The sequence below is a fragment of the Anguilla rostrata genome, chromosome 5, assembly GCF_018555375.3.
Source record: "Anguilla rostrata isolate EN2019 chromosome 5, ASM1855537v3, whole genome shotgun sequence".
In the NCBI taxonomy this organism is placed as follows: domain Eukaryota; kingdom Metazoa; phylum Chordata; class Actinopteri; order Anguilliformes; family Anguillidae; genus Anguilla; species Anguilla rostrata.
The window spans coordinates 58,647,235-58,673,687 of NC_057937.1; the positions used below are offsets into that span (position 1 = coordinate 58,647,235).

Below are 26,453 nucleotides of genomic sequence, written 5' to 3' on the forward strand. Positions count from 1 at the left end.
CACCACAACAATCAAAGTAGCAACCGAAAGAGATGCAGTTCAAGACTTTTAATGCGTTAACTACAGAATGCATACATACAGGAAGTAAGTGGCAGGAACTAAAGGCAAAACTAAAGTACTACAAAATACAACACGTGGACCAATACATTTACAAAACATTCAAAATCCTTACAAAAGGGGCTGTATTGGTCCATTTCTTTTTCTCTCTTTTTTTAAGTTTTGCAATTTGGGGTCTTTGTACAAACTAAGATTTTAACCCATCTGAAATTTCTGTAATCCACAATTTTACAAGCATCAGGGAGAACCCGTTACCCCAAGTTTAAAAATTACACACCCCACCCTGCACTTTTGTCCACCCCCTCCCCTCTCCCCCCCAACCACACAAAGCCTGGAATAAACTCTGATAAAAGAACAGTGCACTGCTCCCCCCCCACCCCCTTACGATTCCTCCCCACAAATTAAAAAAAGCAAACCAGAGCTAGGCTTTTTACCACGCCTCACAAGCCTCTGAATGCAAACTGAAACCAATCTTTCAAAGAAGGCAAAAAACGAAATCCTCTTGGGGGAGACTGAGCTGTGGGACCCACCAGATGGGGATGGGGGGGGGGGGGTTTGGGGTTGAGGAGGACTGGGGTGGCTGGCTTGCTCCCCAAAAATGGAACTCTAATCAGCAGCTGCCTTTCACTGTACAGAATTTGAGCATTTCCCACCCCCACGCCCACCCCCACCCCCCCCACCCTGGTCTGTGACCTCAGATTAGCATGCCGTCTCTTCTTACCATCCAGTTGTGAGACGCCCGTCTACTCCCTTTTTATTTACATTAAAGTTCCCAAATTATATTCACAGCATGTCCTTCTCTTTTTTTTTTTAATTTTTTTTTTTTTTTTTTAATTTTTTAAATTTTAATGATTTTTTTTTCTTCTTTTTTTTCTGTTTTCTTTCTTTTTTTCCTGGCCAATAAACTGAAAGCAGTCCGCCGGAGGCAGTCATGTGACCTCGTGTGTCTTGGGCGTGTCCTGTGTCGGTTGCCGGCCGGTGCGGTCGCTGGGCGGAGGGCAGGGTGTGTGGGTGTGTGTGTGCGCACCGTTGGGAGTCGTCGGGGCAGGGGGCAGGGGCAGGGGTTTGGGCGGGGCTGTGGCGATTAGGGTGCAGCCGGATTAGCTGGCGCTGGTGCCCTCCATCACCTGCTGTGCTTGTTTCTGCCCCATACAGCACTGAGCCACCGACTGGAACAACCTGGGGCAGGAAGGGAAGAAGTGTGCAGTCAGTAAGCTTTCCCTCTTCAGTGCTACAGGCCACAAACCCTGCACAGGGCTACTGCAGCTCTGACCTGCTAATCCCCCCCAGCGCTACAGGCCATAAACCTGCGCAGAGCTACTGCAGCTCTGATCTGCTCATCCCCCCAGCACTACAGCCCATAAACCTGCACAGAGCTACTGCAGCTCTGACCTGCTCATCCCCCCAGCACTACAGGCCATAAACCTGCGCAGAGCTACTGCAGCTCTGATCTGCTCATCCCCCCAGCACTACAGCCCATAAACCTGCGCAGAGCTACTGCAGCTCTGATCTGCTCATCCCCCCAGCACTACAGCCCATAAACCTGCACAGAGCTACTGCAGCTCTGACCTGCTCATCCCCCCAGCACTACAGGCCATAAACCTGCACAGGGCTACTGCAGCTCTGATCTGCTTGTCCTCACACAGCCTTACAGACCCAGTTCCCCACTGCAACACAGCCCAGACAGCACAGGCAGGAGAGCATATGCGCACACGCATGCACTCACACTCACATTACACATGTACAAACTTACATACAGCACAAATTAGTAATGCCACAGACACTTTTAAATCTGATAACTTCCACAACTTGTCTCCCCCCTCTTTTCTAAATGTTTTGAGCAACTTTAACTGCCAAACGTCTATCCAGGTAATTTCTGGTTCACTTAAAGCTTTGCTTGATTATTTGCTCCGCCTCCTTCACCCCACGCATTTCACTGAACATCCACTGCATTGGCGTTGGCGCCCGATTATGACATCACAATTCACTTTGCAGCATAAAAAGGTCAGAAGGGTTTTCAGTGCTTGTGACCTCACACAGACAGAGTGAGCTGCAATATGCACCAGTCACATGTGCTTATTACCACTCACACCCAGACTGCTGGTGATAAACACTCATTAAAAAAGGGGGGGGGGGGGTATGACTGTTACCCTGCCCAACACAATAAAAGCAAAGCGGAGTTTGATAAAGCAGGGGGGGGGCATTACTTCTCTATCTCCGGTGCGCAGTGCACAAAGTCGTGGTTCCAGAACTTGAAGGCGGGGTTCTTGATGAGCTCGATGAAGGTGATGAGGAGACCCCAGGGGTGTGGCCTGTTCACGATCAGCCTCTCCAGCAGCACCCTGTGGCAGAAACGAGCCAATCGAGTCACTCGAGCAATTAGCCACCAATGTTACAGAGTTGCTCAAGCACTTCACCACGAATGTTACAAACAAATCAAGTCACTTGAGCGTTTAGACTGAAGGCTACTAGGTTCTGCCTTTGGTTTAATGGAGGCTGTTACATGAATTACTACAGTCTAGTACTTCTGTCCACCAGAAAAAACAAGGTACCCCAGGCCTGGCCAGCAGAGGATGGGCTCCCCCCTCTGTAGGTGGGTTCCTCCCGAGGTTTCTCTCCATTAGCGAGTGTTTATTTATTCATTTAAACGTCAGTTGCTTGCTCTTTGGGGATTCAGGCCAGATACTTCTCAAATTATCCTTCTGGTTTCCTCTGAAAAATGTCTGTCTCTCAGTATAAAGTGTTACACAGACAAAACCGAATCGAGTCGCTCACCGAGTGATCTGCTCTTGAATGGCTTCTGTATTGGCTTCGGCAAACAGGTAAAGCATAGTGCAGCTGAAGTAGTGGGTGTGGCTGTTTGGATACCGCAGCTGATTGGCTATCGCATTAAGGAACAGGTACCGCCCTGAAAACAGAAACAGCCCAAAGTAAGACACAGGGAGACAGAACAGGACATGCACTGCTATAGTTCCACAGGCTCTGCAATCCTCACAACACAAGGACACCGGCACATAAATACAGCCACAGTGCGCAGGCACTTTTATACTGCACAATGCCCTTATGAGACAGGCAACTGTGCACACCAAACAAACCCCACACATTTCATATTAAAACACACACACGTATCGCTCACATCACACACACAGTCTATATTATTCACATAAACCATATGTACAATGAGACGTGTGACTGGGACAGGTGTAGGCTTACGTTTCTGGGACAGGTGTAGGTGTGAGTAGCAGGGACAGGTGTAGGTATGTAGCTGAGACAGCTGTAGGTATGTGTAGCTGGGACAGGTGTAGGTGTGAGTAGCTGGGACAGGCGTAGGTGTGTAGCTGGGACAGGTGTAGGCGGGTAGGACAGGTGTAGGTGTGTAGCTGGGACAGGTGTAGGCGGGTAGGACAGATGTAGGCGTGTAGGGACAGGTGTAGGTGTGTAGCTGGGACAGGTATGCGGGTAGGAAGGTGTAGGTGTGTAGCTGGGACAGGTGTAGGCAGGTAGGACAGGTGTAGGTGTGTAGCTGGGACAGGTGTAGGCGGGTAGGACAGGTGTAGGTGTAGGGACAGGTGTAGGCGGGTAGGACAGGTGTAGGTGTAGGGACAGGTGTAGGCGGTAGGACAGGTGTAGGTGAGGACAGGTGTGGACGGAAGGTAGGGTAGGACAGGTGTAGGTGCAGGGACAGGTGTAGGTGTGTAGCTGGGACAGGTGTAGGCGGGTAGGAGAGGTGTAGGTGTGTAGCTGGGACAGGTGTAGGTGTAGGGACAGGTGTAGGTGTGTAGCTGGGACAGGTGTAGGGACAGGTGTAGGTGTGTAGCTGGGAGAGGTGTAGGGACAGGTGTAGGAGTGTAGGCGGGTAGGACAGGTGTAGAGACAGGTGTCGCTGTAGGTACACGCGCGCAGCTCACCCTCTGTGTCCAGGTCCACGGCCAGGTTCTGGAAGATGTCCATGTGGGCCGAGTGGGTGATGGTGCTCATGGAGGGGGTGCTGCCCTTGTTGTGGATGTGCGCGATGGCCTGAGTGCCCACGTACAGCACCAGCGCGTTGATCAGCTGGATGTTGTACCTGTTCCCCGGCTCGTTCGACACCTGAAGCCGCAGTCAACACACACACAAAAAAAAGCTCCTGATTACATACGCTCTTTATTATTCTCTAATCCTTCAGACCATTTCCCCTAATCCTTCATCTTACTCTGAAGCCCTGTGACTAAATCTAACTGAATTTTCGGTTTAAAAATGCAGAAAACAAATATAGCAAACATTTCCTTCCTAAATTGAATTATTCTGTACAAGTTTTGAGTACTGTCATACAGCAAAATGCTTTTAAATTCGTATCTGCTACATGCAAGAAGGTAAACAGACAGATATAAACTATAAACCAGAAACTGCCAATGTCTTATAAATACTAAAACACTCCTAATCCAACTCTGCATCTGACTAACAGGGGCATTTTGCATAAACACAACTTAACACAATGCAGAAAAAAACAAATAAAAAAGTTTGATGAAAGAGTTAAAAAATTGTTAACCTGGTCTATAGATGTGTCACTTTGCTGCAAATGTTTCCAGGGACCCAGAATGGTGCCCCCTACCTGCAGGTTGCTGCGCAGCTCGGACAGAAAGGTGACAGGGGAACGAGTCTTTAGGTAAGAGTCCAGATCCTTCTTAAACTGAGACGGCATCACCCCGGTGAAGTTGGTGAGGATGCGGGGGGCGATGTTGATTTCGCTCAGCATGTCCACCTAATAGGGAGGGGGGAGGAAGGACGGCAGGGGTGTTAAGCAGGCGCAAACTTACGACCGGCCACGAGGCACGAGGAAAAAGGAGAGCAGCGCCCCCTGCAGCACTGAAAACGGTTCAGGTTATTTAGAAAATGCACTCAGGATCAACAGTGTTGATTAAGTCCTGCAACAGAGCCACAGTAGAGTGCTTTCACCCAGGACACACGCACAACCTGCAGCTGTAGCATCACACACACACACACACACACGCACACCTGTCCTTGTGCACCACGGGACGTATTAAAAAATGCTATAAAATGACAAAAAGGCCTATTCCAATTCGCCCCATTCCTAAACCATAGAGGAAGAGCACCCAGGGACAGCTTCCTTTGGGCCAACCTGACAAACTCAATATAATAAAGACTAAAAGTTTTTTTTTTTTTAGTTTGTAGTCCAAAAACAAGTCACAGCCATCTATGGTGAGCCATGAGGCGGTATAATTTACAGATCGGTGACTGAGGTATACTCCAGCTTTTAACCTCCGGTCTTCTCCTTATTCATCTAATCACAGTTATAATACAGTCCGATTCCTCAGCAGACGTTTGTAACTCTATTTTCCACTGTCTTGTTGGGTAACATTGTGTTTTCAGTCAGGTCCCCCCACGCATAAAGAGATTTCCATCTGGATGGGATATTCCTGGATAAATAAAGGTTAAATAAAATAGCATCGTAAACGCTCCCCCCCACCCTTGCGGAAAGGCGTTCCGTTACCTTCAGGTTGGGGGTGAAGGGGTCGGGGAGCCTCATGTTGCGGGGGAAGGCGCTGAGGATCAGGTTGCGCAGCTGGATGCAGTTGGGCGGGATGACGTCGCAGAAGCCGTAGTGGTAGTCGCACAGGAACTCCGGGAAGTCGTGCAGCAGCACCAGCAGCACACGCAGCGTGCCCTGCAGGTTTAAACACAGCCAAAGACAGAGGGGCGGCGGTGGCCATCTTAGTCAGCTCAATCCGCAGGGCCATGACCGGTGCAGTCATTTCAACTACTGCACAAATTAAACACTACTTTTTAAAATTTATTTAAAAAGCCCTTCAACAGGGCCATTAAGAGTCAGGGAAACATTTACAACACGTGTATAAAGGAGCATAAACAGCAGCATGGGTCTGAAGGCCAGGGCTGCGCACCTTGTAGAGGATCTGCATGTGCTTGTTGAGCTCTACGTTCCTCAGGAAGGGGGCCAGGTACTTGAAGAGGTCGATCAGCAGCTGGGCGTACATGGGCCAGCCCTGGGAGAGGGGGGGGGACGGAAAAGCGGGATATTAAAAAGGGACGAGGAGGCGGACCGGGCCACAGCGAGCGCTGAGTTTATCCGTTTTTCTCTCTGTTTTTAAAAGAGGACGTGCGGCCTTGCCTTCTGCTGCGGCGTGTGCGCCAGCATCCGGGCGATGAAGATGCGGTGAGAGATCAGCTCCAGCCAGGCGTACACGAACCCCGGCGCTTTGGTGGGCCGCAGGATGTGGAACGTGTTGCTGTGGACGAGCAGGAAGAGGATTCCCAACGTTAGATCCCCAACGTTAGCCTGATGATGGAATGAGACTGACCAGCCCCTGCCACCATTTGCAGAGCAGGAGTGAGGAGCCTATTCCACTAAGGCTGGTTCAGGTCAAAGGTCAAAAAAATCACCAGCTGACAAGAGTTTAAAGATGAGACTGATTCGCATGATCGACTGCTAACCCTGTTGTTACGGAAACCATAATTTAATTTGTTTGCTGTCATTACAATTCAGTCCATGTTCTCTGCTCAGTAACGTTCCTAAATGAAATGAAGTCATTCATCGTGAGGCGTTAGTTTCGAGCTGAACTCGTCTTCAGTGGCTTTCTGGAGCTGGACAGTGCTGCGCTGTGATAGGTGGAGGCGGGGAGGTGAAGCGCTGCGAAAGGCGGAGGCAGGGAGGTGAAGCGCTGTGATAGGCGGAGGCGGGGAGGTGAAGCGCTGTGATAGGCGGAGGCGGGGAGGTGGGCAGGGCTCACCAGAAGGCAGTGAGGGTCTGGAAGTTGATGGTCTCCAGCACGTGCTCGGGGGCGTTGAGCTCCAGCAGCAGCATGATGAAGATGCGGTGGTACGGCAGCTGCTGGAACTCCGTCTGCCGCACGTCGTGGTCCTGGATCAGAACGCCCACCACGATGCCCAGGACCTGCGGGTGCCAACAGCCAAAGGGGCGGAGTTACAGAACACGGTCTCATCACAGAGTCACAGTCGTCAATCAACGCCTTTCCCCATGTCCATAAATGGAGAAACTTGTGTGGGATTCCTGCGTTTCTGAGTCACCGGCACCCACAGAAAAGTAACTGCCACAGTCAAGCAGAAGCCTGCTCATGTGACTGACAACCCGGCGAGCCAATAGGAGCCGTTTAATAATCTACAGTGATTTCTACATGACCGGACAGTGAGCTCTGAAACGCAGAAATTGGTGGCAGCTGAGCGAGCTCCCTGTGCCCACACTCCCTGTGCCCGCACCCCTGTACCCTCGCCCCTGTACCCTCGCGCCCATGCCCTCCATGCCCGCCATCCCCGCACCCTCACCCCCTGCAGCCACCCCCGTGGTGCCCCACCTTGTTGAGCAGGTTGATCTTGGTGACGGTGTTGGTGGCCTCGCCGGAGTGCTTGACCAGCAGGGCGATGAGCCGCACGAAGGCGTCCAGGTTGTGGTAGCATTTGGCGCGGATGATGGCGGCGCTGGCGGCCGGGTTGTGCTGCTGCTCGGCCTGCGCCCGGTAGCTGATCTCCACGCACATCTCCGTGCACAGGCGGAAGAAGCGCGTGATGAGGTCATCGGTCTTCAGGATCCCCTGCTGGTGCATCTGCGGTGGGCGGCACAGCAAGGGCACCCAAGTCACATGCAAGCCTGAGACCCCTGACGAAATCCCTGAACTGACAGAGGCGCTCCCATTTCAACACATCAAACCTGTACATTTCCAGGCAATACCCGGTCTGGAATTCCCTGGAAAACTCCAAATGACTCAAGTCCTAGGACCAGAGACAAAACTACTCTGGGGCAGGAATTCAAAGATTTAAAAAAGCGCTACCTAATGCGGTCCTGTCTCTGCTACTGGTGTACTGAAGCTTAATCACAGGAGCTCTAAAAGCGGGCGGGACGGTCGCTCCGTACCTGTCCCACGAAGGCGGAGAAGGCCTTGGTGCTGTCCCGCCCCGCGGCGGCGGAGTGGTACAGGTTGACCCACTCCCTCAGCAGGTACTCGGCCTTCTCCCTCAGCCCCGGCGGGTCGTCGTACTCCGACGCCTGGGAGATCCCAGAATGCATCATGAAGTTGGGCCCCCCGTGGGCCCGGTCGATCATGGCCTCGTAGTTGGAGCGCACCACCTCCATCAGCTGGGGAAGCCTGCGAGCGCAACAGAAGCACTCATTACCTCTACCCACAACGCACCTCCATTACCCACAATGCAGTGGGGGCTTACAGAGACTAAACTACAGAGTGCGACAAAAATATTTCTTCAAAACAAACAAATGCTTCTGATTTCCACCACTCTTTAAGGGCAGGGTTCAGATATTTAACCAATAATTATTTATCCAATCACAAGCTCAGAAGCACACAATCACAAACTCATCCAATCACAAGCTCAGAAGCAGAGGAAGAGAGCGCTAGCTGGTGTCCCCCCCGTGTGGAGCCCCGGGCTCACCCCTCGGGGGCGTTGGCTCTGGAGTGGGTGCTGGTCCTCATGAGCGTCTCGATGGTGTGGAACAGGTCGGCCTCCGTGATGTGGCTGACGCTGCGCTCGTCCACCAGCAGCAGCTTCACCAGCTGCATGGCGAAGGCCACCGCCATGTAGTGCAGCCCGTTCTCCATCGACTGCCACGGGGAGGGAGGGAGGGAACACAGGCGCGGTGAGAAGGGAGGGAGAGATGGTGAAAGGAAAAGAGAAAAGGGATAAGGATAGAAGGCAGGGGGGGGAAGGGTAGAGGAAGGAATAAGATGGATGTCCCAAATTTAGCATGCGAGACTAACCAGCAGCATATAACCGAGGCATAATGTCAATTTGTGGCTCCAATGTCATTGGAAATAATGTGAGTCAATCAAAATGCATTTGCACTGCAGGACACTGAGAAAGGAGGGTGTTTAACCCATCGAAGAGTAGGCTTTTTGGAACGTTTTTTTCAATTTTCTAACACTATGTGATAGACAAAGTTTTTTGAATCTTGAATCTTAAAGTCTAAGTCAGTGTTCTCTCCACTGCTTTCAAATTACCAGTAATGACTGTGACATCAGCATTAGAATGTCCAGTCCAATGAACACTGAGCCCAGCGCACACAGGAGAGAGCCCTGCAGACAGCCCACCGGGTGGGCGTGCTCTTACCTGTGCCAGGTGCAGGTCATACTGCTGCATGTTCACCAGGTGGTTCCGGATCAGCAGCTCCACGGCCTCTACGTTGTACTTGTACTCATCACGGCACTCGATTAGGCACCTTGTGACAGGTGGGGATTAGTCATTCAGTCCACCAACACTCATCCAGGAACACCGAACCCCAGCCAATTTCCACTAAGCTAGTCAATCATAATTAAATGATAATATATTGAGGAATTCACGGAGTTCAAAAAATTTGGCACACAAGAAAATTTCAGGCCAACATCAAAAAAGTTGCCAAAGGCAGCAAAAGATCGAGACATTTCTCAGGACATAAATCACCTAATTATGAACTGCATTTTGTATTTATTTTTGTTTATTTAAAAGAAGGGACAATGAATAGTAACTGCCCTGTACTTAGCTTAATAGCAGTAAAGAAAGCTTACTGGCATGCCAGTGTGGACCTATGGCCTAGTGAGAACAGCGCTATAAGGGTGGGCAGAATGTTCCTCAGCTTTCCAGGGGCCCAGTCATGGGGGGGGGAGCAGAGCCACGTTTTAGGAGCTGAGGACTGATGTGGCACTACAGCGTAACCTCTTCAGTCACAGAGCGCACCAGAGGCTTAAATAATAGTGCAGGGGTGTGGGGGGCGGGGCTTGGGCGAGGGGGCGGGGTCACGGGACTCACCGCGTGATCTGCTTGTTGCACCACTGAGGCCCGTAGGCCCGGCCGTCCTGCAGGGCCTTGAGCACCAGCAGGTGGCACTCTCGATAGCGCAGCAGCAGGTCAGCGTCCGCACCGCTGGTGGCATCCAGCAGGCCCTCCACAGCCTGGAGAGAGAGAGGGGGGGGGAGGAGAGGAGGAGGGGAGGGGGGGGGAGGGAGGAGGGAGAGAGACAGAGAGAGGGAGGAAGAGAGAAAGGGGGGGAGGGGAGGGGAAAGGAGGGAGGGAGAGAGGAGAGGGAGAGACAAAAAGAGAGGGAGGATGGGATGGGGAGAGACAGAAGTAGAGCAAAAGTGTGAAAGTGTGAGTTAGAGTGACAGTGAGTAAGCGGGAGGGGACAGTGAGAACGTGTAAAAGAGGGAAAAAAGTGTGAGAGAGAAATTTACCTCAGATACTCATTTTCACATCAAGCATCATTCATCACTGCTATTCTTACCCTCTCCCCCCAGCACTTTTCTTTACTAATTTCACAGCATATTTCCAGTGGAAAAAAAAATAAAAATTCAAGTGCAACCAAGTTTCCACTCATAAAATGTGCCCACCGAAAATATGAGCTGAGAAACAGCACCGTCACAGACACAGAGGAGACGGGCTATTTTCGGCACCGTGTCTGACTGCACGTAACACGGGGAAAGAGATGACGCAGAGCTCAGCTGTTACTCAGCAACAAGGTTTAATATTTCCTCTGCTGTGGGGGGGGGGGGGGTAATGGCGTACCTTCTGGAGCAGGCCGAGCGCGGCGATGCCGTCGCGGGAGTTTCGGGCCAGCGCCACGGACTCCAGCAGGCTGCGCAGCGCCTGGGTCTGGGGGTTCATGGCCAGGGCGGGGGGGATGGCGTGCAGGTGCTGCTCCAGCTCCCCCATGCACTTGTCGTAGATCTGCGCCACGTCGTCCGCCGCCCAGGCCTGTTGCTGCGGAGACGGAGAGGACGGGTGAGCTGCAGGCGACCGCGCAAAACAGGAAGCGGCGGCGGCGGCGGCAAATAAAAACACGGTGGCATTTTTAGGAATGAAAGTGTAAAGTGGGGGAAGCGCTCGTTTACCTTCATGGGCTGAGCGAGGAACCCGGTGGGCTGGGACAGGTCGTTGCTGGGCAAAAAACCGGGAACGTTGCGAGCAAATTCCTCATAAACAGCCAGCTGTTTAGGGTCCACACCACCGACCTGCACGGAAAAGGAATGAAATATAAGACTCAGTGAATCAGTCGAGCTGGAGCAGGAGTAGAAGATTAAAGAGTCGACACAGTAGAGCGAAAGAGACAGAGAGAGAGAGAGAGAGAGAGAGAGAGGAGAGAGCTAGAGATAGAGAGAGGAGAAGGAGACAGAGGGAGAGAGACAGAGGGAGAGGGAGAGAGAGACAGAAAGAGACAGAGAGAGAGAGAAGAGAAACAGAGACAGAGAGAGAGACAGAAAGAGACAGAGAGAGAGGGAGCGAGAGAGACAGAAAGAGACAGAGACAGAGGGAGAGAGAGAGACAGAAAGAGACAGAGAGCGCTGACCTTTAGCCTGATCTGCTCCGGCATGCGCTCGGCCTGGTACGTCAGCACCACCGGGTCACAGTAGCGCCGGCCTTCCTGCCGAGCGTGCTTCCTCAGCTCAAACTCCTGCAGAGGGGAGGGGGGGGGAGGGCGTGAGAGCAGCCAGACTGGGTGCGTGTGTGTGTGTATGTGTGTTTGAGAGAGAACGTGTGCGTGTGTGTGTGTGTGTGTCAGTGAGTGAGTTACTCACGGTGGCCAGTCTCTTGTCCATCTCGGGGCCAGCCTTCTCCACAGCAGTCTTCTGGATGAAGCAGCAGGCCAGCTCACAGTTGTCCTGGGCGATACGGGCGGCAGCCTCCTCCATCATCTCCCTCTGCTGGGGGGTGGGGGCCTGGGGACGGGAGGAAGGGAATGAGAAAGGGTATGTGTGTGTGTGTGTGTGTGTGATGATGTGTGGGAGTGAGAACTGGTGGTAAGTGTGGTGAAAGGAAGGCGTGATGTGAATGAGTGAGGGTGCGTGTGTGTGAGTAGGAGCATATTAGCGTGGTGACGAGTCGAGTGAGATGAGGTGCGGGTTGAGTGAATGAGTGAGGTGCTGGGCGTGTACAGTGCGTGGGGGGGCATGTGAATGCGAAGTGCTTGGAGCGCGTGTGTATGAGCGAGGCGCGTGATGAGTGAGCGAGTGTGGTGCGTGGAAGGTGCGTGAACGAGTGAGGTGCTGGGCATGTGTGAGTGAGGCGTGTGACCTGTGAATGAATGAGGTGCTGGGCGTGTGAATGAGTGAGGCGTGTGAATGAGTGAGGCGTGTGGGGGCGTGTGAATGAGTGAAGTGCTTGGAGCGCATGTGTTTGAGAGAGGTGCTGGGCGTGTGAATGAGTGAGGCGTGTGTGAATGAGTGAGGCGTGTGAATGAGTGAGGCGTGTGTGTGTATGAGTTCTAACGGCCGTACCCGCAGGGCGGCGGCGAAGCTGCTCTTCAGGTTGGTGGCGATGCTCATGAGCAGCGGCTCGCGGCAGGTGATCATGGCCATGCCGGCGGTCAGGTTGCGCATCATGTGATGCGCCGCCACGCGCATGCGCGACTCCTCCGAGTCCAGCGCAAAGTCCTTGCGCACGATCTGCTCGCAGGTCGTCATGGCGATCTTGATGGAGCGGTCCACCACGGGGTGCACCAGCTCCTGCACGGCCCGCTCGATGGACTGCCTCACGCACTGCTTCAGCTGGGGGTGCGCCTGCAGCAGGGGGATCTGGGGGGGGGGGGGGAACGACTGCCCTTTAGGAGCACTTTCTCAAGGAAATCCATTGTCCATGCACACCAACTAGAAAAATTATTTACGATCACATCCACTAATTGGGCCGAATTGGTGTGCTCCTAAATTTTTCCACTTAGGAGCCCATGGACTTAATATTAAGCCCAGTTTAAGACGCTCAATAAGCCCATCACTCTCCAGTTCAGCTTGTGCTTTGAGTGTAATGAGCGTTATGATGGCTGCGGCTATGCTGGAGGTGAGCTCCCCCCTCCTTTACTGTAAACTACTGCGAGAGCAATCTGTTACTATCATCACTATGAGCATGGAGCTCATTCATCCACTGCTGATTCACAGAGGGCTTCACGTGAGGCTAGAACCTCATACCCACCAACTCTACAAAGCAACAAAGGAGTTTCAGTCACTAAGCATGGCTAAGACCTCACAGGAAAATGGCTACAGCTTTGACATCTTGTAAATTTGGTTATAAAATGTATTAACCACACCTTGGGGTTGGGTTAGAACAGGCAACTGGTGTTTTAACCATCCTTTTTTTTTCTTCCTATTTGCACACAACATGGGCTGTGACCAGATCGGCTGCACGGGACACTCACGTTGACGTTGATGTTGATGTGGGGGGCCAGGCCAGCCAGGGCGTAGACATTGATGTCATGGTAACTGAACTGGGGGGTGGGAGGGCCGGTGGCTGTGCAGGCGGTGGTGGTGGCGGGGGTAGGGGGCGCAGTAGCAAATGGAAGACAGTCGCCTGTTGGTAAAATAAATAAAATTACGTGAAAACAGTTATTTAAAATTCAGTTATAAGCAGCACAGCACAAGAGCACAACAGAGTCTGCCAGAAACTAGGAGGCTGCACCTGTTTTTCCACATTCTGTCGCAACACTGGATGCTTCAGGGACACCGGCAACTAACAGAGGCTCTCTGCATACCCGTGTGAGCAACCCCAGTCCTGGACAGCCACATCCACACGATAAGCAGATTTCACTCTGATCATCTAAAAGAGTCTCTGCTCATCGCAAGGGTCTAAACTGTATTTTTTTTGTTATGAGGTGGAAACCAAACGCCAGCAGATGCCGTGCCCCACTTCCCCCCTGCTGTACATAACCACACTCCCACAAGGCGTTAAGAAAATGGCTCGGGGAGAAGAGGGGCGCGGACGGCACCTGGGGGCACGATGGGCAGCATCTCCTCGGGGGGCTTGGCCTCTTTCTTTGGTGCGGACAGCTGCTCGTCCAGGCTCTTCAGCTTCTCTTTGTCCTTCAGCAGGTTCCCGGGCTTCAGGTCATTGATGTCCAGCGACAGGTTCTTGCACAGCACCTCGATCTCAAACTTCAGATTGAGCTGGAGGGACAGACAGAACACGGACCACCGTCAAACTGCGCCCAGGGAAACACTCCTCTGACTGCTTCAAAACCCACTGCAGGCAGCACCAAGAGATACTTATTTATTAACCAATCACAGTGTGGGTTCACAAATATGTGATTAGAATGTTCTGAAAATTCTGATGCCGATGTCACAATCACTGCTGGTAAATGAAAGCAATGAAGTTCTAGAACACAGACTTAAAATCTGGAGAAGAAAAAAAAAAAAAACTTAAAAAGATCCTCTTCAAAGGGTTAAAAGCAAGCATGTGACAAGGGATGATGACTACTTGGTGCATGCCTTAAATGGACATACCACATTTTTTGACAAAACAGGAAAGAGGGAGCCAGCCTGAATGTCATATTTCCAGTCAAAAATGGGAATTGTTAACGCTTGTAGGCATTGGCTGAAGTTCTGAAGACGCCGTCTTACAAAAATATGGCAAATGTTCAAACAAGTACAACAAGAGTAAGGGCGAAAACTGACCTTTAGATCATGTTCCTGATGCAGCTCTGCCAGTACATTCATAATGGCCATAGTCCAAGGGTTCTGGGGTCTGAATATCTGCATGGGGAGGGGAAAAGACACGCATCGGTACAGTCCATTTCTGCTCCATGCATCACCACTCACAGCTCTTAATACACCACAAGGCCATTTGGCACATTCCAGGTGATGGGGGGGGAGGTGTAGATTCCAGACACGGGACAGGGGCGGGGAGAGGAAGGGGGTACATTCCGGGGACAGGACAGGACGAAACGAGCACGGGGGGGGCGGACGTTACCATGCTCCTCAGACTGGATTCCAAGACTTTGGCAACGAAGGGGACGACATAGAGCAGCTCTTGCTGCCCCTTGACATAAGCCTCCAGCAGCAGAGACTTCACCTCCAGGTCCTGGAGGAGCGGAGCACAGAGCTGAATCAGCACAACAGCCCTCACACAGGGGCACAAGACTCTGTGGATAGGGGCTCCTACTCCCCCAGCGAAAGCTATCACGCGTACATTTAAACTGGAGGAAGAGACCATCTCAGGAGCCAACGTGCGATCCCGAAATCTCCATCTGTTTATACCAAAATCGACCATTCTAGGCTTCTCTGCAAGGAAAAGCCCTTGATGTCGGAGGTGTCCGACGCACGCTCACCGTGTACAGTATGGGCTTGTTTTTAGCCAGAGTGATCATTCCGAGCCAGTGGCCCAGGTTCTTCAGCAGAGATCGGTCAGAGAAGTTAGCCGCAGCCTTGTCAGATGTCAGCAGAACCTGTCCGAGGAAAATTTGCCAAATTTATAAGATATTATATATTTTTTTAAACCAAATGGAGAAAAGAACAGTAAAACTGACAAACTTACTGTAGGATAACAGGTTATCTTCTAAACTTGAGTAAGTTAAACTAACCCAACTGGTGGATAACCACTACAGAACCACTTGACGAGAAAAACAAAATCATCCAACGTGATCTAACCTTGATATTTCTGTAGGTCTCATTCAGGACCATTTTGACGAACTCGGGGTTCTTCAGCGTGTCCAGGAAGTTGGAGTAGAGGCTGTGGAAGTTTGGTTCGATGCTGACCCGCTTCATGACCAGGTACTGAGAGACCCAGGGCATAAACTCCTCCTTCACAGTCTCCTTCAGCTCCTCCACCTTCACAGGCAGGACCAAAATGCAGTTTCCACCAGCAATTTCAAACCCTCACCAGCATAATCGGTTATATTACACTGAAAAAAAACTGATCACTACCTATATATCTGATACTTTCAATTTCTGTTTCAGAAGGTCATCCAGGGAAGTGATGGATGAAGATGGTTAAACCAACTCCACAAAAGAAATGTCAAATGTTTAATTGGGTGTAAAAGCACAAAGAAAACCCTTGTTCAGGAGCTCACCTTCTGGGTCATATTGGATTGAGACAGATTGTTGAAAATGAACGCTATCTTCTCTTGGACGTTCTCTGGAGGCTCAACAATCCTCTCAGTTTGGTCTGTCGCCACCAAAAGGGTGTCGATGTTTGTCGTATTAATAGAGGGCTGAAAACAACATCACAGAAACTAAGCATTCAGGGAGGAAAAAAAAAATCTACATTTTATTTTACAAAAATATTAGTCTGATTTGAGCATTCAGGCTAGGTTTCCATGCAATATGTTCAAATAAAAACAAGCTGCTATAAAGAAGGAAAACTCAAGTTTTCCGGCTATTCGTTGCATTCACTTTAAAGGCATAGCATTACTGTATGGAAAGGTCATCTACATGCATGCGTATATATGTATGAAGTAGGTAAATAAGCACAGACAGACACACATACCCCGACTTCCCTGGCGTTACCGATACTCACTGGAACGTCCTTCTTGAAGCTGACGGTGGTGGGGCGGGTAATGGTAGTGGTTTTGGCAACAGTGGTTGTGGTGGATGTGGTTACCATGGTGCTGACCTGTCCCGGGAGGGGGGCTTTTTGGGGCGCCTGCGACTGGGCCTGGGCGAGGGCCAGGCTGCCCGGGGTGGTGATGGATCCCTGCATCTTCACTGGGGGGTCTCGTGACTGCTGGCCGTACTCGATATACTGCACACACAGGATATGGAAAACGCGCAACGGGAGACTTATTCATCTCGAAGTAGGACCCGCTGTCTACTACACTATCAGAGGGAACCAGAGCACATAAACTTACATGCAAAGTTAAAAAGAAATTTATTTATCAATTTTTAAAGGGTGATGGGCAGGGGAAAAAGGGTACTTTTGAAAAGGCCTGACATATTAAGCAGTGAAATTGGTCTAAATTAATTCAATTTCACGCTTAGAACATACAAAGATATCAGATGGGACAAGATGCTCCAGACCACCTTCCAGGTGCAAAACCAGCCTTAAAGTCTCTAATCTTTAGCATAAAAAACCGCCAAAGGGCTACGCGTGTAAGCATCTTGACCACATCGTGATATCTTTGTTGTATCCGAGAAACCAGTTTACCTCCTGTAAATGGTGAGGGAACTGCAGGAAGTGTGGAATGGAAGCCAAGTGCTGACAGTACTGGGGATAGTCCTTCAGTCTGAGGGGGCGGAAACAAATGTTAGACTGTGACTTGAGACTGCGCCCAACTGTCAACCAACTGTCATTTATTCAAACGCGCAAAAAAAAAAAAAAAAAAAAAGCAGCAGCATATCCTACCTATTCTTAAACCTATCTAGTGCAGCGATGCCAAAGTAGTACATTTTGGTGCCAAAAGGCTTCCTCAGGGCCTCCAGAACGTAGCGCAGGGCCAGGCCTAGCGCCATGTACGTGACCAGGCCCTTCTCGATGATGCCGCCGAACAGGCAGGCGGTGATGTGCAGCTCCTTGTCCGGGTACTGGGGGAAGAAGCGGTACTCCTCGAACAGGTTGCGCAGCATGCAGTTGAACACCTCGCGCTCCCGCTTCACGTTGGAGTCCTTGAACCGCTGGAGCATCTCCAGCACCTGGGAGCAGGGAGGGGCAGGGAGAGACGAACGGCGTGACCCATGAATCCAGCCCGAGGCGTTTTCTCCATCCGCATCCATCTCTCCCGTTCATCACATTACATATAAACTTTCATACAGATACACGCGCAAACACTGTCCATATTCGACGCGGGCAGTAAAAATTACTTTTGACTTTATCACAAATTTATGGGGCCAAAAAACCACACAGACACACAACACGAGTCGCCGAGACAACCAGCAGGCTTACCTCGTCGACAGACATGGTGGGGTGTGGCGGGTGGTTGTAGATGCGCTGGAAGTAGCTGTTGGCCTCGTCGTCGATCTCCTTGCTAAAGTGCTGGTTTGCCTCAGGCCACACCTGAGAAAGGTCAGCTGGGGGTGGGGGGGGAGGGAGGTACAAGTATTACACCCTTTATTCATGCGACTGTGATATCCATATACTACACTAACATGTCTGGCAGACAACAATCAGCAAAGTGAGTCACAATGAGCTAAATTCCCCATAGGAAAGGGGAATTTAGCTCATTGGGGAAGATCAGACTATGCAATTGGGCGTATCTGGAATTTAGGGGGCAAACCCTTGTGATGCTGAATTGTTTGGCTCCAAGGTGAATCGAATAAATGTAAAAAATAAATAAATCACCCAATCAAACCATCCAAACTTGATTACTCCTTGCAATCTAAGAAGCAGTGAGGTTACTCTCGATTATGACTTGGGTCAGAGTGGCTCTCCTACATCTCAAACCAAGCGAAGCCACAAGACCAAAACCCCAAACACTGGAGACGCTCAGGCTTCTTAAAACAAATCAGTCATCCCTAAAAACCACCGGGAACAACCAGAGAGGACAACGCTACTTTTCCTCTCGAGACTCATAGAAAAGAAGATTTTTTACAGCACACGTTTCGGTTTCTACAGTCATTTCAGCTGGCCGTTTTAGACCTGATCACTTCGCTAGCATTCAAACAGGTAGAGAAGACAGTGTGGGAGGAAAAAGGCATGGCTGTGGGTTGAGTGCTTACTGCCATCCTGACTGGAACAGTGCGGTGCTAAGCGACATTGTTTCAGAGGAAGCACAGCGGAGAGGTTATTTTCTCTCTCTCTCTCTCTGTCTGTCAGTCAGTCAACACCACAACCACTTACAGGCCTTCATCTTACTCTGCTGGAAGGTGGTGGGGTTCAAGCCCGGGGTGCTCATCTTCCTCGTGACGAAGGGGTCGCTGCTCACGGCCGGCATCCCCAGACCCGACCCGATGCCGGACAAGCTGCCGCTGCCCAACGGACCTGACGAGACGAGAGGGGTGGGAGGGGGAATGTGGGTCATGTGATCGGTAGGTCACGCACATACTTGCAAGCTCATATGATAACATAAACACACGATGGCTCGTTGCTAATGCGTCGCTGGAGATTCTATCAAAGCCGCCTGCCTCCTGTAGCCCTCTCAAAACACGGCAAACGTATCTGGCCACGCTGGCCTTCGTACGTCAGTCTGGATAAGTGCCTGCCAAATGATAAAAACTAGCACTGTACAAGAAGTACGGGTTCTGCACACTCGTCAAATGGCCCCCACAGACAGCACGCTCCACTAGTGCGATCTGTTGTCTTAAGAACGCCCTCAAAGTGAGTCACATCTGCACTGCTGCTCATTCACCAACTTTAGAGAGGCTGGCTGAAGTGGAACAACCTTTGCCTTTGTTTAAGCTGCTTTTAACGCTACAAGGACCCAACGTGGGTACTAAACACAAGTCCTTCTCCAGGACTGCAGTATTCTAAGGCCACATCTTACTCACACCAGCGTTAAATTTAAATGTCAGGAACAATCTCCAGCATGTATGAGGAAAAAAAGGAGTTAAATTCTTCAAAAACGTGACATCAGGAACAACTAATCACAAAAGGGATATGTAACTTGCATTCAAAAGAGCAACTTTTCTGGTAAGATGCTCCGAATTTATGAAGTCCCGTTACATTTTGTAAGTCACTGTAGCACTTTGATTTTGTCTGCTGGGTTACCACTTCACAGATAAGACAAAACACAGTGCACTCATCTGCAACACCCAAAGGGTGACCCAAAACCAACCCTTTAATGGGTGAGATCACAAATATATGATTGGAATGTTAACTGAATGTCACAATCACTACATTATTGCAATTCAGCAGACGCTCTTATCCAGAGCGACTTAAAAAAAAAATAAATAAAAAAATAAAAGTTGTTTAACTGAAAGCAATGGAGTTCTAGAATGCTGACTTAGAATTTAGACAAAACATTCCAAGAAGCCTACTCTGCAAAGGCTTAACACCACCACACTTTATCCGAGCGGCATTACCTGGCAGCTGGGAGGACAGGCTCCCCAGCCCTCCGAACGGGGTGGAGGGGGTGGGGTTGGACAGGGTGGGGAACACCTTGGCCGGAGACTGGGGGTTGCTGAAGGCGGAGGCCAGGGGCGTGGGGAAGCCGGGCATGCTCTGTGTGTGGGAGGTGGCCGAGCCGCCCAGCGTCAGGGTGCCCATGGCTGTCAGGGGGTCGATCTGTAGCGCAGCGTTTGGGGGGGGGGGGGGGTGAGCCGCAGAGAAACAGACTGTCAGGCTTTCAGCAGGAGATAAGACTACACTACTACACACAACACAAACACACTCAATGTTCCAGAGGAGATAATAACAAACCAAAAACAACGAACGCAATTAGACTCAAACAAGAACAATGTATGAAGGTTACTGAACGATACAAATCTAGGGCACCACTATTTTGACGCAGACGCACTTTTAAAACTGGGGAGGGCGGGGCTAATAACAGACCTATCCCGTCATCATTAGGTGCGACACATGTTAAATCATCAAGTTGAGGGGGGGCCTTGGTGGCAATTTGCCTTTTTACTGACACACAAAGATGCTTTTATTCAGGGCAGGTGATGTGCTACAAGAAAGTAAAACGTTACCCATTTGCTTTGTTACTCCTTTAATAAAGGAGGAGGGACTGTCTACACTGCTTTAATAAAAAAAATTTTTTTTGCTTTATTCAGAGGTAGAATTCAGAAGGGATCACCGCTCATACGGTGCCAAGGCAAGGATCAACCCCCCACCTGTAAGGGGGCGGGCGGCCTGTTTACAGCTGGAGAGTAGCCCCCCCCCCCCCACCGAGTGCGCCACGTCTCACCAGTTAGCTGTTTTATCCTACGACTTTAGCTACTGGTATGGTGCATAATTCATCCCTCACACTGGAAATTCACAAGAAGCATAAACACACACTGCACTAAAACACAGTCAACAATCGCCACACTTTCAAAGGCCCCAGGGATTGCTCTCTGAAAACCAACCACTACATCACCTGACCACTCACTCACAGCTGGCCTGATTGGCTTGACCAGACATCGGGCAAGACAAAACTACGCACGAGGGCTCGACATTTTAGAATCTGTGCCTAGAATTTGATGGGCTACCTGGAAAAAATATTTAAGCGCACTAATAGGGATACTTAATTTTTCAACTTAGGAAAAATATGAAAAAAATGTTGAAAAACCTTGGGGGAAAAAAGCTAGCGTAGAGCCCTGTGCACACTTGTGGGACGGCCCTTTTAAACATTAACACAGTGTGAACGCATTTAAAGCCTTTCCTGGGCCGACCCCTCCTTCCCAGAGAGCAACCCCGTCGGCGGCCTTCGAGGAGAGATGAGATGTAAACTCGAGCCCATCACCTGCAGAGGGGACACCGATACCTGGACGGGGGAAATGGCGTCGAGGCTGCTGGTGCTGGGGGCGCGGCCCTTGGGCATCACGCCCGGAGGGGGCTGCCGCGCCTTGTTCATCACGTTGCTGCAGTTCGCCACCATGGTCAGGATGGTCTCGGACAGCTCCTGAGAGACACTCCTACGCGCGACGTGGGAGAAAGGATTAGGAAAAAATTCTCTGGAACTACAGACAGCGAGGATAAGTAGGAATAGTTAGGCTGAAATTTTTTGATACAGCTCTCTATTATGCTGCATAAAACTGGAGCCCATTGCCCAGATATCCAACAGCCACTAAAAAGAACCAAGGTCCCAGGTATGACAAACAGGATGCTTTTTTCAGAAATGCACAACTCCTGGGCTTTAATCTAAACATCTTCACCCATGGTACAGTACAGTCCTCAGCTGTAGCTCAATATTTTAAAACAAATGTCAGACCAAGGCAATGACCAAGCTGATTAAACCAGAACAGAAGTGAAATTGCAAAATCACAAAAGAGACTGGCACTTGCGCACCTGTGAAAGTACAGATAAAGAGGAACTAGGCAATCATATGTTAAGGCAGCATGAAATAACAGCAGTGCACAGTTCTGAGTGTGGAAGGATGCGAAGGCACACAAGCGGACGGGCGGGTGGACAGACAGACGGACGTACCCCGCGCAGGACTGCAGACACGCCAGCATGGTAGCCAGCGTCTCCGGGGGAAGCTGGGCGCTTTTGGGCTGGTCCTTCTCCGGGGCCAAGCCCCCCATGATGGAGGGACAGCGCCTCTTCAGGAAGGTCACACAGGCCTGGATGAAGGGCTCCTGACCAAACAGAACACAGCAGGTCAGACCGTGGGGGAAAAAAAAACCCTCTATCAGCATGAACAAACCCACCGAGCCTTGTCCAGCTACTCTACACACACACAGGCACTTTATCAAAGCACATATTCACCTTCATTCAGTGAAAAGCACCTAAACACTGAGATCTTATGAGTTCACCTGCACGTGCATACCAAGGGAAACTGAAGCCTGGACCCACTCACCCCGTGCTCTCTGATCTTGTCAGTGAGCCACTTGTCAAGTTTGAGGTATTCACGTCGAGACGCAAGTGCAGCAAGGTCAATAACGAAGGCGAATGGAGTGCCGTTTAGCAGCATAGATAGAGACTGAAAGAGAAAAATGTCTGGTTAAATATCACATCAATTACAATAAAAAAAATTTTTAAAACCCATTCACTTCCTCATAACTAGCTATTCAAAATAAAGGCCACAGGTTCAAGAACCTTTTCAAACCTTGTAAAACAGGACTGAGAATGTGCAAACTAGTATAATGACAAAACACAAAATGATACAAAACTACAGTTTTAAAAGTGACCAATGCAGCCCTAATATGCTCAGGCAGCCAGGTTGCCGTGGGAACGGAGCGGAACGGCGAATGAGGAAGGCCGAATGACCCCCCCGTACCTTCAAGTCCTGAGCCACATCCAGGATGCGGGAGAGCTTGGCCTGGTCGTACTGTTCCCCCCTCATGTACCACTCCGCCATCGAGTGCATGATCAGCTGCCGGATGGAAGGAGACTGTCCCTGAGATAGGAGGAGAGGGAGAGGGAGAGAGAGGAGGAGAGGGAGAGAGAGAGAGACCCTGTCAGATCGGATATGGCCGCTGCGTGTAACGCACGCCCGAAGCGTTTGCTTCAACCGTCACCGTAACCAGCCTTGACAGGCCGCACGCGGACGGGAATATCAAGCGATACGAACATCACGAGCCCCTGTGGCCCCGTTCTCTCTCCTCCTCCGTACGTCCGTACGGCAGAGACAGCAACCAAAAGCAGGTGAAGGTCCCCCAATACGCTGAGCGCGGGCAGGCAAATCACAAACACTAAAAACCAGCTTAACCAAAATCATGCGACAATTCCAACTAAGAGCATCCCAAAGATCTCCTCAGGTACCTGCAGCTAGGTTCAGGTATTTGATGTGTCCTAGCACACCTGATGGGCTTGATTATTTGGCACCAGGTGTGCCTGAGGTGGAACACATCAAGTACCTGAATGGTATGGGGGCCGGAGCTCAGAGCCGGCAAATATTCCTTCTCGTTTCAAATCAATATACGTCAGGTGTGCCATCCCTGGCTCCCCCATCTCCCCTCCCAAACCCCCCACCTAGGGCACCCTGACGACTCAGCCACTTCCTCATTCCTTTCACTGGCAAGAAACAGAGGAGGGGGATCTGGGGCTAAACCCAACAGGAGAGACGAGTGCCCAGTCTAGTGCATTTGGTGACAGAAGACCTTAACGTCTCTTTTGCTTTGAGTATCATTCCCCTGTTCAGGCACCCCCCCCAGGCCAGCGCCAGGACTCACCTGTCCGTGCCATGCGTAGTGCAGGATGATGGCAGAGTTGGGGTGGTTGCCCAGGAAGATGGGCATGAGGGTGGAGATGAGCTCGTGGCGCAGGGTGTGCCAGGAGGTGCTGATCTGCAGCAGCGCCAGCACCAGCATGTCCGGGCAGTGCTTGATGGGGAAGCTGAAGAGCTGCTTCACCTGCTCGTACTGCCCCACCTCCGAGAGGCGGAGCAGACTCTCCACCAGGTCCAGGCTCTTCCTGCGCGGGGCAGGGAGACAGAGGGGTAAATCGCCAAAAATCACAAACTCCGTGCTCAAGAATTCACAAAAACTAATTTAAACAAAACAATTCTGGACATTCAGACCCCTTTTCACTCAATTCAGGGGAAGCAGTACTGAGGCAAGGTGCTGTAGCAAAATAGTGTTCCCAATCTGGACCTCGCACGACCTACACACCACTCCCAGTTCATCACGTGCGCAATGCTGGCTTAGCGCCCCCCTCTGGCCAGACAAAGCCGTGCAGCAGAGCACAGAGACAGGACACTTGACTGGCAGCAGGCCTCCCATGGGGGGCGGGGCTAAAGAGAGGGTTTCGGGACGTACCAGGTAGCGATTTCCCGGTTGTCGTCTTCGGGGGGAGCCTTCAGGATGTCGATGGCGACGGTGTGGCAGGGGTAGTCCGCAAAGCAGAACATCTCCGGGCTCATCAGGGAATGCTGGATGAACGACAACTGGAGAGGGGAAGGAGAGAAGGGAGAGCGTGAGGGAGGGAAGGAAGAGAGAAAACAGACCTCCACAGAGAGACGCTGTTCTTTCACACCAGCGGCAGGGATAATAAATGAAGACTTGCTTATGACATCACCTTGCCAATATGAAGCAGAATATTAGCCGAAAGTGTCAGAAACGACCAGCAGAACATCAACAGTGACTGGTGAATGGCAACATTCACATTACAATCACTCAGCATACTACTTCCTGGATATGCACCAATCAGGCAGCAACGGGACAAGCGCAGCTCTCGGATTGGCCGTGCCGTACCTGTCCCTCGGCGTGCTTCCAGGGCCTGTAGATGAGGTCGACGGGGAACACCTCCATGCCCAGGCCCCTCTGGATGCCGTACACCACGATCTGCAGCCCTTTGCTGTCGCGGATGACGAACCCCGGGTGGTCCAGCTCGTAGGTCACCTCTTTGAAGTTCAGATTGGGGTTCTGCGGGGAAAAACGAGGCCACACCCCACCAAATATCAGCCCGAATTCTGCAGCTTAATTTAAAGATAAAGAGAGGGGCGTAACACAAACGGGTAAAACTTCTCTCCCTGACCCATTTTACTCGCTAAAAACATAAAGTTAAGAGGAGGGGGGGGGGGGGCAAAGGTGTTTGGGTGTACGAGGTGACTTACGACTTCCTTGACAATGTCAATCAGAACTTCCACATTCCAGGTGTGGGTCTGGGAGCCTTCGCTCTTATCCTTCCCGTCGCTCCAGATCCCACTGCCCGGAGCGGAGATGGACTGGAGAGCGGGAAAAGGCACACAGAAGAAAAATAAGAAAAAAACCATGGTGACAAGGGTGGTGAACATACCGTAAATCACAATGACACTAAAAAACACTAAGGACACATCAGGTTGGGGTGTGTTTCACAGACAGCCTAGCAGAACTGGTGTGGGGGCTAGGCTATCTGTGAAAGTGTAGGTGTCCTGTATTCCTCCCCTATATGCAACGGGCAGCAGTTTTGCTAGGCTATCTACGAAACACACCCTCCATATTAAGAGCAAAAACCAGGCCACAAGCACGGCAGAGGGAATAACACGAGTGATAAAACACCTTGTACAAATAAACCAGCCCTCAGGCACGTCTGCAGTACTGAAACACCCCCCCCCCCCACCCCACCCCCACCCCCGAGAGGAACACCCAGTTCCCTTCCCAGACCGTTCCACACCGCCAATAACAAACACAGCACGGGATTCCCAAGGTCTGTTTGCCCGATACAGTGATCGGAGGGGCTTTCTAAAGGGCAAACCGTCTGACTGGGAGCTGTGGCTGACGTGTTGCCGGGCAGAGGGAAGGGGAGAGAGAGAGAGGCGGACTCGGACAGTGCTCACCTGCAGGGGAATCCCGTCGGACAGGCCCGAATGGGTGCGCGCCATCATGCCCAGCACCCGCGCCACCTGACTGGCAGTGACCTCCCGCACGCCATACTGCCGGATTATATTACGGCACTCGTCGAGACTGAGAGGGAGAGAGGGAGGGAGAGAGAGAACACAGAAGCAAACCTGTTAGCGCCACACTGGGGGCTAACTGCTGAAGAGGGGGTGTGTGTGTGTGAGAGAGACAAAAAAAAAAAAAACAATTCTTTCATTACTCCCTTTCAATTACCCACCCCAAAACAGGGCATGGGAAAAGGGGCGGGGCTTCAGGAGGCTCACCTTGCACAGAAGCCGTAGCCCACTTCCTGCATGAACTCAGCGAGCGAGCTCTCCATCATGTTCTTGGCTAACCCCCCAGAGTCTGGCAGGATCCTGTCCATCAGAATGTCCCGTTTTTCAGGGTACAGCAGTGGTGCGAGCACCACGGGACAGCGCTCTTGCGGGAAATCTGGAAGGCACGGGGTGGGGGTGGGGTGGGGTGGGGGCGGACCACACAAAAAAACGCACAGCACAGTCAGAGAAAACGTCAGAGACCCAACCGCTCTTCGACAAGACGAGCAGCAGAAGAAGCAGCCGGACCGCAGCGTTGGGCTTCTGCGGGCCGCGGTCCAGAGATCGTCACTCCAGGTCCCGGAGAGCTGCAGGGTCTGTTAGCTTTTATCCTTTATTATTACTCAGCACTCAGTTACTCAGTAAAGCAGCCGGTTACAGCTGACTCACCACACCCCATTCCTCGGGTCAGAGTTGGCCGCTGCTACTGAGGCGAAGAGAAAAACAAGCAGACCCCGTGGCTCTCCAGGACCAGGAATGAAGATCGCAGCTACAGTCACTCAGCTACTTGGGTGAACACCCCACACGGCCATCC

General features: G+C 51.2%; 1 protein-coding gene across 18 annotated transcripts in view; it reads right to left on the bottom strand.

The window, feature by feature from the left end:
* Positions 1–33: 33 nt before the first annotated feature.
* Positions 34–26,453, bottom strand: part of cnot1 (CCR4-NOT transcription complex, subunit 1) — a 35,046-nt gene continuing 8,626 nt past the window's right edge. For 7 of the 18 annotated variants that reach the window (XM_064337369.1, XM_064337370.1, XM_064337375.1 and 4 more), the window contains exons 8-49: positions 25,868–26,036; positions 25,544–25,670; positions 24,842–24,952; positions 24,480–24,650; positions 24,045–24,172; positions 23,460–23,700; positions 22,565–22,684; positions 22,145–22,267; positions 21,772–21,923; positions 21,089–21,260; positions 19,725–19,926; positions 18,559–18,684; positions 17,650–17,774; positions 17,113–17,399; positions 16,915–16,993; positions 16,258–16,521; positions 15,842–15,982; positions 15,420–15,599; positions 15,101–15,217; positions 14,743–14,853; positions 14,448–14,525; positions 13,763–13,940; positions 13,196–13,347; positions 12,285–12,581; positions 11,586–11,726; positions 11,357–11,461; positions 10,902–11,021; positions 10,576–10,770; positions 9,823–9,965; positions 9,148–9,256; positions 8,473–8,642; positions 7,943–8,174; positions 7,386–7,634; positions 6,804–6,967; positions 6,185–6,302; positions 5,958–6,059; positions 5,549–5,722; positions 4,586–4,798; positions 3,966–4,146; positions 2,833–2,965; positions 2,265–2,399; positions 34–1,236 (exon numbers count right to left, since the gene is read on the bottom strand). In XM_064337369.1, coding sequence (XP_064193439.1) covers positions 1,158–1,236; positions 2,265–2,399; positions 2,833–2,965; positions 3,966–4,146; positions 4,586–4,798; positions 5,549–5,722; positions 5,958–6,059; positions 6,185–6,302; positions 6,804–6,967; positions 7,386–7,634; positions 7,943–8,174; positions 8,473–8,642; positions 9,148–9,256; positions 9,823–9,965; positions 10,576–10,770; positions 10,902–11,021; positions 11,357–11,461; positions 11,586–11,726; positions 12,285–12,581; positions 13,196–13,347; positions 13,763–13,940; positions 14,448–14,525; positions 14,743–14,853; positions 15,101–15,217; positions 15,420–15,599; positions 15,842–15,982; positions 16,258–16,521; positions 16,915–16,993; positions 17,113–17,399; positions 17,650–17,774; positions 18,559–18,684; positions 19,725–19,926; positions 21,089–21,260; positions 21,772–21,923; positions 22,145–22,267; positions 22,565–22,684; positions 23,460–23,700; positions 24,045–24,172; positions 24,480–24,650; positions 24,842–24,952; positions 25,544–25,670; positions 25,868–26,036 — 6,614 coding nt within the window. In that variant the 3' untranslated portion in view covers positions 34–1,157. The remainder of the gene's footprint in view (positions 1,237–2,264; positions 2,400–2,832; positions 2,966–3,965; positions 4,147–4,585; positions 4,799–5,548; positions 5,723–5,957; positions 6,060–6,184; positions 6,303–6,803; positions 6,968–7,385; positions 7,635–7,942; positions 8,175–8,472; positions 8,643–9,147; positions 9,257–9,822; positions 9,966–10,575; positions 10,771–10,901; positions 11,022–11,356; positions 11,462–11,585; positions 11,727–12,284; positions 12,582–13,195; positions 13,348–13,762; positions 13,941–14,447; positions 14,526–14,742; positions 14,854–15,100; positions 15,218–15,419; positions 15,600–15,841; positions 15,983–16,257; positions 16,522–16,914; positions 16,994–17,112; positions 17,400–17,649; positions 17,775–18,558; positions 18,685–19,724; positions 19,927–21,088; positions 21,261–21,771; positions 21,924–22,144; positions 22,268–22,564; positions 22,685–23,459; positions 23,701–24,044; positions 24,173–24,479; positions 24,651–24,841; positions 24,953–25,543; positions 25,671–25,867; positions 26,037–26,453) is intronic. The other 11 variants (XM_064337386.1, XM_064337385.1, XM_064337378.1 and 8 more) reach the window with 9 other exon arrangements.